The following is a 14,527-nucleotide window of genomic DNA, read 5'->3' as shown; positions in this document are numbered from 1 at the left end:
CCCGCTCCGAGGCCCGGGCCTCCCATTCCTCGGAGGGCCCTTCGTGCGACCCCCTTTCTTGTTCCTCTCGGAGTCCTGGGCTGCACCAGCCTGCTATCTGCTCCGGCGCTAGCCCCAGAGGTGCCGGCCTAGCTGATGCCCGAAGAAAAGAAGAAAGCAGACCGCGGGCCGACTGGGCCCGCCCCAACCTTGCGCGAGCTGTCGGCGCCCGGGTCTCTGGTGGGGTAGGCAGAGGCGAGCTCCGCCCCGACCCAGCTGCCAGCCGAGTGCGCACGCGCAGCGGGCCGCGCTCCTTCGGCGGCACCGCCCACCACCGGGGGACGTCGGCGGCGCGCGACGTAGTTCGCAGGATAAATGCGGTGGCGCCGGGCGTAGGAGCGATTAGGCTGGGGTGCTTGGGTGTTCGGACGTTTGGCGGGGTCGTGGCCCGCGCCTGAACCTGCCCTGTTTCTCGCTGTGCCATGGCGGACGAGGGGAAGTCCTACAACGGTCAGTGCTGGCTCTCTGGGCGGGAAGCGAGGCGATCTGGGGCCCGGTGGGCGGTGCCGGCCTAGGCCGCAGCCCCGGGGCGGGAGGCCGCGAGGGGCTGGGTGTCCGCGGCGGTGGGGGGAGCGCGGCGCGGGCCGGGGGCGAGGCCACCCGGGGGCCCGGCCTCCATCGAGGCTGAGCGCCCGAGGCGTTGGCTCGGGAATCCTGGCGTTGCGTGGAGCTTCGGCTTGGAGCGGGTGGCTTGGCGGCGGGGTGGCGAGATTCCTTTGAACTTTGTAGGTGGTTGATGCTTGTCAGTTCAGTTTGGCGGCCAGACTCTTCCTTTAATGTGAGTCAGTGCCCGCCCAGTTCATCGGCTGCCCGTGTGCTGCTTTCCACCTCGTCCAGTCTGTCTTGCCCCGCCTCCCCTGCGGCCTTGGCTTTGGCTTAATGTTTTAGACCTCCACACCAGCTCCCTGTGCTAGTCCGAACACTACACTGGATTTTAGTCCAGAATAGTGGGTAGGAGCGCACGAAGACCGAGGTTTGAATCCTGAGTTGTCTTCACTAAGCTTGAGTGAAGTCCATTCCCGGGTCTCACTTTCTATCCCCGTAAGGAGGTAGTAACAGTATTTATTTTCTTAGTGTGTCCGTGTATGTGCTAAAATGAGATCATTCATATCAGGTGCCTGGAGCATAGTGCCTGACACTGGAGAAAGTTCTCAGTGAATGTTAGCTGTGCCTTCTATTCGTCCCCCCCCCCCCCCCCCGCCAGGGTCATTTCTTAGGGTTCATTGTTTGCAGAGTCCTTACTAAGCAAGAGGCAGATCTTTTTAGGAATCACAGACCTTTTTTTTTTTTTTTTTTTTTTTTTTTTTTTTTTTTTTTAAATAAGCCATTCCTACACACCAGGATTCAGAAGGTCATGTTACCTGAGAGCAGTCAAGGACCCTTGGTTAAGCTCCCCGAGCTGTCATTGGAACCTGAGTCTTAGGAGTTGTCTCCTGAGTTAAAAGGCATTTCTGGGGGCACCTGGGGTGGCTCAGTCATTTAAGCCTACGACTTTGGCTCAGGTCATGGTCTCACAGTTTGTGAGTTTGAGCCCTGCGTTGTTGGGCTCTGTGCTGACAGCTCAGAGCCTGGAGCCTGCTTCGGATTCTGTGTCTCTGTCTCTCTCTGCCCCTCCCCCATGAGTACTGCTCTGCCTCTGCCTTGGTCTCTCTCTCAAAAATAAATAAACATTAAAAAAAAAAAAAAGATTTTTTTAAAAAAGCATTTGTGGCCAAGGAAATGAAGAGTTCACTCCCAAAACTTCAGAGTGGCAGTTTGAGAACAAGAGTTTTTAAAAAGCCTTTAAATTGACCACCTTTGTAACTGTATGCCGTTTGTCCTCTGTATGCAAAAGTGTTGTTTACTGAAAGCTAATGTAATCACTGTAATTGGTTGATTTTAGAAGATGTGAGAGAGGTCACCACCCAGAGTTTGAGAGGGGTTAAATAGATTTGGGAGACTAAGAAAGCAAGTTTCAGGTGAATTTCCCCAGGGGTCCGAGTTGTGTCTAGTTCTGCTTTGGGTCCACTCACACTTCCACATTGTGCTTCTCTTCTCTGTTAGTTCCAGTTTCTGACTCCTTTTCCTAAAGCCCTACACTGTCTTCCAGTAACATTTCCCTCATGCCGCCATGACACAGAGAGGGTTCTCTCTCAACAGACAGAAGTTTGCAGGGAAGTGGCCCCTGTAGTTACTGTGTATCTCATCCGATAGCAGGGTGCTGGATACTGTGACTGCCCCAGCAAGGTAGCTGGACTAGCAATGTACTTTCTAACTGATGTTCTGCTTTTAACCGCAGAGCACGATGACCGTGTTAGTTTCCCTCAAAGAAGAAAGAAGGGCCGGGGTCCCTTCCGGTGGAAATATGGTGAGGGGAACCGTAGGTCTGGAAGAGGAGGTTCTGGCATTCGGTCTTCCCGCCTGGAGGAAGATGACAGAGATGTAGCGATGAGTGATGCCCAGGAGGTTCCCCGAGTACGATAGTAAGTAACCAGTTGATCTGGTTTGAATTTAGCGGCCCATTTGTTTGATAAAGCTCCCTTACTGGCCACGTCATTTCTCTTTCCACCTGGAAAAGTGAGGGATGCCAGGGCCAGCTTACTGGTTGAGCAGTCTTAGCTGTAATCCTGACAACGGTGTGGGCAGGCCTTGGAGAAGACATGCCTAGTGTTTGTGGGCATTTTGTTCTCTGCTTCCCCATAGCAACCCCTATGCTGCCCGACCCAACCGTCGAGGTGACAGTTGGCATGATCGAGACCGCATTCATGTTACCGTGCGGAGAGACAGAGCTCTTCCAGAGAGAGGAGGGGCTGGCACCAGCCAGGACGGGACCTCGAAGAACTGGTTTAAGATTACAGTGAGTGTCTGGGGAAGTGGATGTGCAAGGGAGACAGGGAGCTCGGCTCAGAATGAAGGTTTCTACTTTTCACATGACAAAATCAATCTCTTCCTCTGTTTTCTCCACAATCAGGTGTCTCTCCTTTCTTCCAGAACACCCAAGAGCAGGTTAAGAAAAGGAGTAGGACAAGCAGGATCCTGGGGGGGCAGGGATGGGGACACCATCTAAAGGGAAACATGAAAGCTGGTTGGGAGATGGAGTAATTCCTCTGAATGTCTCCATTTGGCTCAAGCCAAGTGTGGGGCTTCGCGTCCCTTAAGTTCCCTTAAGTGAAATCATGACCTTAACCGAAATCAAGAGTTAGACACTTAACTGACTGGGCCACCCAGGCACCCCAAGAAATGCTAAGTTTAAATGGACAGAAAGGAGGGCAAGGAATCCGTGTCTGGCTTGAATTAAAAAAAAAAAAGAAAGAAAGAAAACAAAAAACTTTTAACTGGCCCTTTCTTTAGGAAACCTTGTGAGGGTCGGTGGAAGGTGTGAAAGGAGTAGACTGGGGCTGCTGGTCAGCCTTCGTTCCACATTGTTCCCTTCTCTTCCTCTCGTCTAGATTCCTTATGGCAGAAAATATGACAAGTCATGGCTCCTGAGTGTGATTCAGAGCAAGTGCAGTGTCCCTTTCACCCCCATCGAGGTGAGATAAGGCCTGCGTGGCTGGCTGGGCACCAAGGAAGGCGAGGGGCCAGCTGGACCAGGGGCCCTGGGCTCCCGAGTCTCATGCTCTTGTTTCCTCTTTGTGCAGTTTCACTATGAAAACACACGGGCCCAGTTTTTTGTTGAGGATGCCAGTACCGCCTCTGCGTTGAAGGCCGTCAACTATAAGATTTTGGATCAGGAGAACCGAAGGGTGTGTGTCAAGGGCCTGGCGTGGCTGGGGGTGGGTCTTGGGCCCGCTGCTTAGGCCTCCCCGGAATTCACCCTGCCCTCTGTGTCTTCCGTGCAGATCTCTATCATCATCAATTCTTCTGTCCCACCCCATTCTGTACAGAACGAGCTGAAGCCGGAACAAGTGGAGCAGCTAAAGGTGAGGCAGGCTCGCGTCATGTTTCCCTCCAGTCCCCCCACTCCCCACATGCACTCCCGCCACCCCCACCCCCTCCACAGAGCCCCAGTGACCACCGGCCCATTTTCCCTCCCCTGTAGCTGATCATGAGCAAACGATATGATGGCTCCCAACAAGCGCTTGACCTGAAGGGCCTCCGTTCAGACCCAGGTATGGCTGATAGCTGTCCCGCTCAGAGAGGTGGGGACCGAGCGGGGGGATCTGTCAGACGGGGACGGTTTGAGAATGGTTTGGTAGTAACTCTGACCTGGGAAAGCCCTCTCAGACTCGCCTTTCCTTCCTTTCTGTGTCCTGAAGACTTGGTGGCCCAGAACATTGATGTTGTCCTGAATCGCAGGAGCTGCATGGCGGCCACCCTGCGGATCATCGAGGAGAACATCCCCGAGGTGAGGCCTTTGTCCCGTTTTGAGAGGGGAGGAGGCGGGGTGGGGTGGGTAGGATGGGGTTGGGAGGCAGATGCGTCTCTGAACCCTGTGTTGGTGGCGCTTCCTCTAAACTTTCCTCTGCCCGCAGCTGTTGTCCTTGAACTTGAGCAACAACAGGCTGTACAGGCTGGATGACATGTCCAGCCTGGTGCAGAAAGCACCCAACCTGAAGATCCTCAACCTCTCCGGAAACGAGGTGAGGCAGGAGAGCCCGGTTGTGGGCGGGGTGAGCAGAGGGGGGGCCCCCGGGAGGGAGTTTCCGAGCTGGGACTCTCGCTGCCTCTCCTTACCGGGGTCTCTTGCCCGCTCTCTGTCCCCGTCTCTGCAGTTGAAGTCCGAGAGGGAGTTGGACAAGGTAAAAGGGCTGAAGCTGGAAGAGCTGTGGCTCGACGGAAACCCGCTGTGTGACACCTTCCGAGACCAGTCCACCTACATCAGGTCAGTTGTGGCCTCTGTCTCCCCTCCCGGGGACCTTCACCCCCTGGGAGGCTGAGCTAATGCACCCTGACCAGCGCCCGTCTGCAGGAGCTGTGCAGCCCTGAGCTGGAGCCGCCTGTCCTTTGGGAGGATCACGTGCTCCTCCCTTCGTCTGTCCGTGTGTCCCAGCTTGGCCCCAAGGTCTCCTCTCCTTCCTTCTCACCTGACTGCCTGTTCGCTGTCCTGTGGTCTTGCCTCTTCCTTCCTGAACACTGCCTTTTCTAGAATCTCCCTACCCTACTGTTCCAGGAAGGGCACCTCCCTTTTTCTACCACGACCAGGGGGTGTCTTGCGTATGCCCCGTACGTGGAGCTGCCTTGTGCTAAGAGCCCGGTATTCCTGGGCTGAGAAAGCCCTCCCTCCCCGGGACTTCCTGTTGATGGGCCTTCCCTTCTTTGTCTCACGACGGCCCCTCTTGCCATGCCAAGAGGGACTCTCCTCTCATGGTCCACGTGCCCAAGGCTGTTGCCTGGGCTTTCCCACTCGTGCTGAGGTGGAGGACTCCTTGGAGCTGGTGCCATGCAGTGTGTCTCTCCTGCCCGGAGCTGTGAGCTGGGCCCTCCCTGGAGAAGAAACCTGGGTTCCCCAAGCCGTGTGATCAGAGCCGGGGCCCCGCCAGCAGGCGAGGGCGTCCCAAGGCAGGTGCTGGGCGTGGAGGCCACGGGGGCAATGGCTACCAAGGAGACAGAGAACTGACCCTCTCGGGGGGCGCCGCCCCGCCCTCACTCACACACCTCACGTCACCCTGCTTGGCCCCGGAGGATGGCTGGTTAGCCAGAGACGGGTAAGATTCCTCAGGGAAGGAACAACCTAAGACAGGCACAGTCGCAGAGGGGCCATCAGGAGAGAACTTGGGGGCCAACAGAGGTGGGGCACAGACCCTCACCCCCCCAACTTTGCAGGGGCCTGAACCCTCAACCTTCTGAGGGAGGTCTCCCGCCCCCATGGCTGCTTCGTTTCCCACGCCCAGCTCAGATCGGGACCCAGGTAGCCGGCAGAGACCTGGACAACAGCAACTGCCCTCTCGCTGCAGCAAGAATTTGTTTTCCGTTTCTACCTTGGACCACAGGGAAAGGGGCAGCTGAAGGAAAAGGCTGTGTTGGGTGTCTTCTTCCCTTTTTCCTTCCTCGTTCTTCTAAATGCCTCCTTGCCTGATAGTTCTTTCGCCTTTTCTTTGCTTCCTCTTTCTTTTCTCTCTCTCTGCTCCCCCTCTGTCTCCCCCATCTCTCCCCTGCCCCATCCTACCTTCTCTCTTCTTTTTTTTCCCTTTTCTTTTATTTTCTTTTCTTCTCTTCTCTTCTCTTCTCTTCTCCTCTTCTCTTCTCTTCTCTTCTCTTCTCTTCTCTTCTCTTCTCTTCTCTTCTCTTCTCTTTTTTTCTCTTTTCTTCTCTTTTCTTTTTTTCTCCTTTCTTCTCCTTTCTTTTCCTTTCTTTTCCTTTCTTCTCCTTTCTTCTCTTTTCTTTTCCTTCCTTCTCCTTTCTTCTCCTTTCCTCTCCTCTTCCTTCGCCTCACCTCTTCCTAAACCCTGCCTTGCTCATCTCCCTGCCCCAACATCCTGTGCCATCCCTGTGGTGTTTCTGGTCTTGGCCACGGCCAGACTGGGCAGAACTGATGGATACCTGTTGAGGCAGCGGAGCCCCTGGGCTCCCACCCCATTCCCTCCTCCCGGGGCTGCACAGGTGAGTAGGTGGAAGGTAAGGGGGGCAGGGTGGGGAAGGACGTCCTGGCTTAAAGCCCGGGCTGGGAGCGCTGTTCTCGTGGCGCTCGGATCAGGCAGAGAGAAAAGGGTCAGCCTTCAAGGCGGTTGTCTCTGGGTGCCCCGGGTGAGGTGGGGAGTGGGGCCTCTCTCCCAGGAGCTCAGAGGCTGGCGGGAGTGAGGACGGGAGGGGCTGTCCCTTGGGCGTTGGTGTATGTGCTCCTAGAGCAGCTCAGGAGGCACGGTGGCTCTGAAGCATCACTCACTTCTGTCCTGTTCTTGACAGCGCCATTCGCGAACGATTTCCCAAATTATTACGCCTGGTAAGTCCTCAGCTTTTTTAATTCTTTTCTCACGAGCATAGCCTCTCCCACCCAAAAGGTCCCACCTCACGTATGTTTGTATGACCATGAATTTGGAGACATGGAGCCCTTGGAGAATCTGGCAAAGGTTATATAATCTTTCTTCCCAGAGAAATGCCTGTAGACAAAAGTTGTACCTATCATAGCTCCTGGGATCTCTTCCATGTCTCTTTGTCCTCTGACCCCCTCATTCTTAGTTCTCCCATCTAATTACTCATCCAGCCTTTTTCATCTCTGTTTATGCTGTCAACTTCCACTTCCTTTCTGCAGGATGGCCATGAGTTACCCCCTCCGATTGCCTTTGACGTTGAAGCCCCCACGACGTTACCGCCCTGCAAGGTAAGAAGTGGGGCAGAGTTAGAACTCGTGTGGGGAGGAGAGTATTGGTTACGGGATTCTGATACCTGTTTGCTTCCAGGGAAGCTATTTTGGAACAGAGACCCTGAAGAACCTGGTCCTGCATTTCTTGCAGCAGTGAGTATTGCTGGAGGACCCCTGAGGTTGGAGAGAGGTGGGCCAGCCCCAGTGCCGCTCACTCGGGGCAGCTGTTGGGTCGTTCTGTGGATCCAGAGCGGGGAATTCAGACTTGCCCTTTTGTGTTTCCCGCAGGTACTATGCGGTGTATGACTCTGGAGACCGGCAGCGGCTCCTGGACGCCTACCATGATGGGGCCTGCTGCTCCCTCAGCATTCCTGTTACCCCCCAGAACCCTTCCCGGTGAGTGTCACTGCCCGGGACCGGCATTTCTCGGCAGATGCAGGCTAGCACCTGCCAGCATCCATCCCACGCTGACCACCGCCTCCTTTTCCACTTATCCCCCTAGAAGCAACCTGGCCGAGTACTTCAAGGACAGCAGGAATGTGAAGAAGCTCAAAGACCCCAGTAAGTGTGTGATGTGAGCAAAAAGCCTGGGACGGAGGTGGGAAGGAATCGGTCACAGGGCTCAGGAGTGTGTGGCAGCCCCTAACCTTGGGTTCTCCCCACAGCCCTGCGGTTCCGCCTGCTGAAGCACACGCGTCTCAACGTTGTTGCCTTCCTCAATGAGTTGCCCAAAACTCAGCACGACGTCAACTCCTTTGTGGTAGACATAAGCGCCCAGACAGTAAGCACCTGTTTCTTCCCTGGCCGGAGCCTGAACTTAGGGAAGGAAGGGGCGGTCACGAGGCATGGGGGACTTAGGCTCCGGCGGGAAGCCCACCTGGTGACTGACGCTGCTTCTCTTTCAGAGCACATTGCTGTGTTTTTCCGTCAACGGGGTCTTCAAGGAAGGTGAGAATCTTGGTGGAGTCTGGAGTTTGCAGAGTGGGCCCCTCCTGCAGCTAGATTTTTTTTTGTCCGCACTCTCGGCTTCTGAGCTACCTTCCCTCTCCTTCCCTGACCTCCTCCTCTTCTGCCCCAAGCCATCTTCATGAGGCCTACCCTCTCCACCTGTCTTTCCTGTCTGGGATATGGGACAAACCTGAGGATTAGGAGGACACAGGCTTTGGTGTCAGGCAGGTCCAAGGCTCCATTCCAACCTTGGTCCCGTGTGCCCGTGGCCAATGTACATGAACTCTGAGCTCCAGATTCTTTATTTGTAAAAAGGGGTAATAGCCATCCCCTAGCGGTGCTGTGGGGAGTAAATGAAGGGCTTGCCGTAGGACCTTGCACACAGATGTTCTGTGGGTGGGCTAACGGGTGGTTATTGTCCTCGCTGGCCCGACATTCCTCTTCACCTCTGCTCCCCTGTACACACGCAGTCATCCGTCTGGTCTACTTCAGGTTAGTCGTATCAAGTAAGACCGTGATGGGAGAAGCTTTTGGTAAACACAAAGCGTGGCTGATCCTAAGGGGTCGTTGCTGTTGTTAACATTACAGTGGATGGAAAATCTCGGGATTCTTTGCGAGCCTTCACTAGGACATTTGTCGCTGTTCCTGCCAGCAATTCAGGGTAAGTGTTTGGCTTACCACATGGGGTCCCAGTCCCAATCCATGGCCAGCATGTGGGAATTGGTAGGGGCGGGGATGGGGGAGCCGGTCCTCAGGATGTTTTCAGAATTTCAGAAAGGCTGGGGGGAATCAGGAGGAGGCTCTCACAATGGTGGTGAGCTTGGCTCTGGAGCCAGGCTGGGTTTTTCATCCTGGCCCCACCACTTCTAGCTAAGGGCAAGTTTCCTCGTCTGGAAACTAGTATATTTACTTCCGTGGCCTGTCGTGAAGATAAGTGGGGATGAGAACTGTCCAGAGTTGGGGGAGAATGTGTAATTCTAGTGTGTTTGGTAGAGAACCGCATACACGGGTTGTATGGGAAGGGTCGTAAATGATAAAATGTAATGACCAAGAGTGGGGGAGGGGTACTTTGTGAATGCTGAAAGAACCTGTCGAGTGTAAGAGTGTCAAGTATGGGAACAGGAATAAAGTTGGGAAGATGAGGTGGTCTGTTTGTCCAGCTGTCTAAAGTGCTTTTTGTCCCACAGGCTGTGCATCGTAAATGACGAGCTGTTTGTGCGCAATGCCAGCCCTGATGAGATCCAGAGAGCCTTCGCCATGCCTGCACCCACACCTTCCTCCAGCCCAGTGCCCACCCTCTCCCCAGAGCAGCAGGAGATGCTGCAGGCATTCTCTACCCAGTCTGGCATGAACCTTGAGTGGTCCCAGAAGTGAGTGCTGGGCATGTGTAGCAGTAGGGGGAAATGGAGGTAGGGGTGGTAGTGAATAATGAGTGTTCCTAAAATTGTAAAAACCAGAACTTATAAATACGGTCCATAAAAAAATGTGGCCTCTGCATAAATCAGCATCACAAAATTTAAAGCCCAAATGAAGTCTCTTTATATATACTGTTTTACAACTTACCTTTTTGTTTATCTTGTGAACATCTTTCGCTATCACTATGTGTGTGTGTGTGTGTGTATTTTAAATGCTTGTTTATTTTTGAGAGAGAGAGAGAAAGGGATAGAGCATGAGCGGGGGAGGGGCAGAGAGAGGGGGAGACACAGAGTCTGAAGCAGGCTCCAGGCTCCCAGCTGTCAGCACAGAGCCCAACATGAGGCTCAAACTCACCCTGCAATCATGACCTGAGCTGAAGTCAGAAGTTGAACCGACTGAGCCACCCAGGCACATCTCCATCACTGTAAAAATCACCTTCCTCCTTTTGACAGCTACTTAGTAATCCTTTGTATCCAGTAGGCCATTGATAGACATTTGGATTGTTACAAGTTTTTCATTTGTATACATAGTGCAAGAATGTATATAATTGTTGGCACACACTGGCAAGTGTTACTATATAATGGGTTTTGAAGTGGCATCTAGCCATCAGAGTGAGCGCGTTTTGGTTCTAATGAAGGTGCCTGTTCTTCCCCCACTGCAGGTGCCTCCAGGACAACAACTGGGACTACACCAGATCTGCCCAGGCCTTTACTCATCTGAAGGTAAGTTTTGGGAATTCAGTAGCAAAAAGGCCAGAGATCTCTGGGCCTTCAAGAGGGTCAGGCAAGCTGGGGATGGGGGAAAGGGGCTGGCTCTGCTGACCTTTTCTTTTTTGCTAAGGCCAAGGGCGAGATCCCAGAAGTGGCGTTCATGAAGTGATCCGTAGTCATGCTCCAGAAGAAGCCCCCTGTAAAATAGCCCTTGGATATTGACGTCTCCTTGTCATGGCTGTCGTTTTCTCCTCTCTGGCCCCGACCGACCGAGGCCACCCTGTGACTGTGACCGTGACCGAAGAGGATGGGCTGCCGGATCCCTCTCCTCACCTGCCTTCTGGGAGACTTCTGGAAGACTTCCGGAAGATTGAGCCTCACTGGTGCCAGGAAGCCAAAGCTTACTTTGTAGAACTGACACTAAACTACCGAAGGACCTAGGTGCTTTGTGTACTTAACCCCAGAACCCTCCTTACTTTTTAAGATAAAGAGTGATATTGTATTTTGTGTCACGCGTGCTAGATTGTTTTTGCCCCGCCCCTGCCAGGAGGGGGCGCGGGGGCGGAGCCTGGCGGGCAGCCCCACCCCCACCCCCGTCCTCCCCTCCCTCCCGGGGCTGGACCCAGGCTGCGGGCAGCTGAGCGCTGGGGGCGGGGCCCGCCCGCCGGAAATCCCGCTCCAGAAGCAGCGCCGCCGTAGTAATGGCGGCGCCCGGGCGGCGGTGGCCGGTGCGGCTGCTCCTCGCGCTGCGGCCCCTGCCCGTGCACCGGTCCTTGCACGCCGCGGCCCCGCCGCGGGACGTGCTGCTCTTCGAGCACGAACGGGGCCGCTTCTTCGCGGTCCTCGGGCTGTTCTGCGCGGGCCAGGGCGTCTTCTGGGCCTCCCTGGCCGTGGCAGCTTTGGCCCGACCCCCGGCCCGGCCTTTGTCTCCAGACGCGGAGTTCCCGGACCGCGGCCGCTCGGACCTGCGCTCCATGCTCTGGCGCTACGGCCTGGCGCTCGGCTGCGGCGCCATCGGTAAGGCGTGGGCTGGCTTCCCACCTTGGGGACGTGGGGTGGCTGGGCACGACCTTCCCTGCTCCGACAAGGACAGTGAGGGGCTCCCGGCCCTCCGAGGCGGGCAGTACTGGAGGTGGGAGGGCCTTGAGCCAAGCTCTCGGACAGGCCTAGGGTGAGGTCGGCCTCTCACTCTGCGAGCTTGAGCAGTTACACGGCTCTGGACCCGTCTCCTTGTCTTTAAAATGGGGGTGGACATTAAAGTTGTTGGGAAGGAATGACGGAACACAAGACCCCGGGGTAGAAGAGGAGCTCAAAAAATGTTACCATCGTCGCAATTGTTTTAATTTGGGGGGACCGGAGAGGTTCCTGCTTAGCTCTCCCGCGAAAATGCCCCACCCCAAACTTTGCTCTTCCTGCAGGTACCCTGGTACTTGGTGCCGGTCTCCTCTTCTCCCTCCGTTCTGTGCGTTCAGTGATGCTATTGGCTGGAGGAAAGCAGGTGACCCTCACCACTCACGCTCCCTTTGGCTTGGGTGCCCATTTCACCGTTCCTTTGAACCACGTATCCTGCATGGCCCACCGGGGTGAAGTCCCTGCCATGTTGCCTCTGAAGATCAAAGGCCGGCGCTTCTACTTCCTCTTGGACAAAGCTGGACATTTCCCCAACACGAAACTCTTTGACAACACTGTGGGTGCCTACCGCAGCTTGTGAAGAGACCACCGCGGATGGCTCACCCCTCCCAGAGGGGAATAAAAACCGGACCTCGGGGATGGGGGTCACCCAAGGGGGCCCAGGGTTCATTAACAGCAAATAAAAGAGCAGTCATCCCAAAGGCAGCCGACAGTACCTCTGACTTTTGGTTCCACGTCTGTTTGGCTTTCGCTCCCGTCCTCCAATCCACCTGCCGACAGTGCTTTCAACACCAAGAACTCAGTACCAAGATGAAGGAAAAAAGTAATCTAATATTTTGGTACAAAAACAGCTGTAGGAAGAGAGGTGGAGGGAGCCCATTGTCACGTTTCCCTCGTGGAGGGAAAAACAGGCTCCCAGTATAAAGAGGGCCACGTGGGGGCAAGAGGACTGTGGGCACGTGGGCATGGAGTCTTTGGCTGCAGGAAGGATTTTCTGGTTACTCTTCAGGAAGGGGAAAGGCGTGGCCCGACAAGAACATCTGTCTCAGAGCTCCATTCAGGGTCCCCCCGCTCCAGAGGCCGATCAGGTGTGGCTTCAGACTTGCACTGCACCACCTGAAGCATCAAGACCACACACCACAATACCAGATTCACCCAAGAAGAGGTCTGTGGGAAACAGGAACAAGAGCGTGAGGAACGTGGCCATCTCGAATCCAGTTCCACCCGCATACAGCTATTTGCTCGCTGTCAGGTCAAGCCCATCAGCCCCTCCCAGCCTCTCACTGGTGGGCACCCTGACAACTACAGATGCTTATAGGAGTCTGTGGACCCCTGAGTTTCCACCTAGTCTTTCATGTCCCAGAACCTCACTTCAGCATCGTATAGGTTGGAGTAAAACTTCAGAGCGGTTCCAGGGGGTGTCCATGGAATTTTCTGGGCTTCAGAGCAGCTGTGAGGTCAAAAGATGGTGGTGAGAAAGGGAGGATATACCCCAAACATACCTGTGCCCGGATGCCCTCTGAGAGGAGAACTGAGAGGGACAAAAAGGGAAGGCAGTCAACCCCAGCCAGGGTTCCCTCCCTCTCCCATTACCTAATTGTAATGTTCAGGGAGACGATGGATTTGCAGAGAGAACGGGTGCCGAATCGAAGGATACAGGCAGACACTAAGACCAGGAAGGTGGCTATAGCAGAGATGGCCAGTGCAATGCGGAGCCCTGTAGGGCCTCTGAGGAGGGAGAGAACAAGCCTTGTGGTTGGAATGGGCCTTCCCCGAGCTCAGCCCCTGACTCTCAGGGTAGGGCAGTCACCTGTGGGAGTCCTCGATGCAGCTGCTGTAGACCCAGAAGAGCAGGAGCAGGAGGCAGTAGAGGGCCAGGAGGCCAGAGACCCCGGCCACAAAGTAGCAGAGGGATGGGGCCGAGGGTTGGGATAAAGCCAGGGAGGAGCCATTGAGGGCGGCCACGCCGTACAAGGGACAGTGGCTACTGAAGGAACCCTGTGAAGAGAAGCTGCTGAGTCCTACCTAGATTTCAGGTTAGAGCCTCGGTGCAGGCTCCGGGCAGGTGTGAGGGATAATCTAGGAGAGGGCCACCCTAGGAAGTTATTTATGCACTGTCAGTTCCTGTTTCTGGGCCAGTAGACTGATGGAGAGGGCCTGCTGGGGAAGTCAAACCTGCAGCGGACAGAAGGATCAGGAAATAGGCGGTGGTTATAAAAGACAGTGAGCTTCACAGATGCCTCCCAAGTTCTGGTCTCCCCTCTGCAGAAAGCCTAGAGTAAAACCAGAACTTGTGTAACCTTCAACTATCTCCGATATTTCCTAATCTGTAAAAAAAAAAAAAAAAAAACACGAAAAAGGCATAATCGTGCCTTATAGGGTTAAATGAGCCTGTTTATTAGCAAGATTGCAGGCTGGGGCGGGGGGGGGGGGGAGGGAACCCTCCTGCTTTGGGCATTTTCTACCTCCGTATTTTGTCATTCACACACCGTGCTGCAATCGTGTGGAAGCTCGGTCATCTCCGCTACGCTATGCTTTATTTCCTGGCGTAGCTCGGCACAAGTGCCTGATTTAAAACGTGTAGGCAGGGCCCGGGCCGATTTCTGTTTCAGAACCAAGGTAAGGTGATGCAGCCGCAGCCACCAGACCGGGCTACGTGTGGTGCTGGAAGACACTCCGGAAAACCCGTCCCTGGGCCAGGTAATGACTTTGAAGAACAACGTGGGCGGGCGGGGCCGGAGAGCGCGATCGGCGCCGGCGCATCTCCGCCGCAGACGGGCGCCCGCCGGGCCTCCCCCGACGCCCCGGCGAGGCGCAGCGCGACCGCACCAGGCCGGCCCCGGCCAGCCCGCCCCCGCCTACCCGACCCCACGGCCGGCCCCGCCCCGCACCTGGGTCCGGGTCAGCGTCGCGGCCGCCACGGCCCCGCACAGGAAGGCAGCTGTGAATAGCAAGAGCTCGAAGCGCTGCAACCAGGGCAGCGCCATGGCGCCCTCGCCACTAGGAAGTGCCGCCGCGGGAGCCACCCGCCCAAGCCCCGCCTCATCCGGCGCGACCCACG

General features: G+C 55.4%; 3 protein-coding genes across 4 annotated transcripts; 2 read left to right on the top strand and 1 right to left on the bottom strand.

Moving 5' to 3' along the window:
• Positions 1–311: 311 nt before the first annotated feature.
• On the top strand, positions 312–10,837 carry NXF1 (nuclear RNA export factor 1). The gene is made up of 21 exons (XM_058689346.1): positions 312–489; positions 2,318–2,501; positions 2,722–2,875; positions 3,468–3,551; positions 3,660–3,764; positions 3,861–3,941; positions 4,061–4,130; positions 4,278–4,366; positions 4,494–4,601; positions 4,734–4,843; positions 6,865–6,901; positions 7,211–7,279; positions 7,359–7,414; positions 7,550–7,657; positions 7,764–7,822; positions 7,927–8,042; positions 8,167–8,209; positions 8,798–8,870; positions 9,397–9,579; positions 10,287–10,347; positions 10,466–10,837. Exons 1-21 carry the CDS (start codon positions 462–464, stop codon positions 10,502–10,504), a joined length of 1,857 nt encoding a protein of 618 aa, XP_058545329.1. The 5' UTR covers positions 312–461; the 3' UTR covers positions 10,505–10,837.
• A 134-nt stretch (positions 10,838–10,971) lies between these two features.
• Positions 10,972–12,503, top strand: TMEM223 (transmembrane protein 223). Its single transcript, XM_058689356.1, has 2 exons — positions 10,972–11,352; positions 11,754–12,503. The coding sequence occupies exons 1-2, from the start codon at positions 11,037–11,039 to the stop codon at positions 12,044–12,046; spliced, it is 609 nt and encodes a 202-aa protein (XP_058545339.1). The 5' UTR covers positions 10,972–11,036; the 3' UTR covers positions 12,047–12,503.
• On the bottom strand, positions 12,278–14,510 carry TMEM179B (transmembrane protein 179B). 2 transcript variants are annotated; one of them, XM_058689354.1, is made up of 5 exons: positions 14,358–14,510; positions 13,277–13,464; positions 13,060–13,194; positions 12,838–12,916; positions 12,278–12,633 (listed from the first exon to the last, which is right to left on the bottom strand). In XM_058689354.1, the coding sequence occupies exons 1-5, from the start codon at positions 14,451–14,453 to the stop codon at positions 12,472–12,474; spliced, it is 660 nt and encodes a 219-aa protein (XP_058545337.1). In that variant the 5' UTR covers positions 14,454–14,510; the 3' UTR covers positions 12,278–12,471. The 2 variants fall into 2 exon arrangements, with proteins under 2 accessions (XP_058545337.1, XP_058545338.1); XM_058689355.1 differs by having other exon boundaries at positions 12,503–12,633; positions 12,811–12,916.
• Between the last annotated feature and the right edge of the window lie 17 nt (positions 14,511–14,527).

Source organism: Neofelis nebulosa, chromosome 10, assembly GCF_028018385.1.
Source record: "Neofelis nebulosa isolate mNeoNeb1 chromosome 10, mNeoNeb1.pri, whole genome shotgun sequence".
In the NCBI taxonomy this organism is placed as follows: domain Eukaryota; kingdom Metazoa; phylum Chordata; class Mammalia; order Carnivora; family Felidae; genus Neofelis; species Neofelis nebulosa.
Note: the sequence above shows the minus strand (reverse complement) of the source record. Positions and strands in the feature narration are given on the sequence as shown.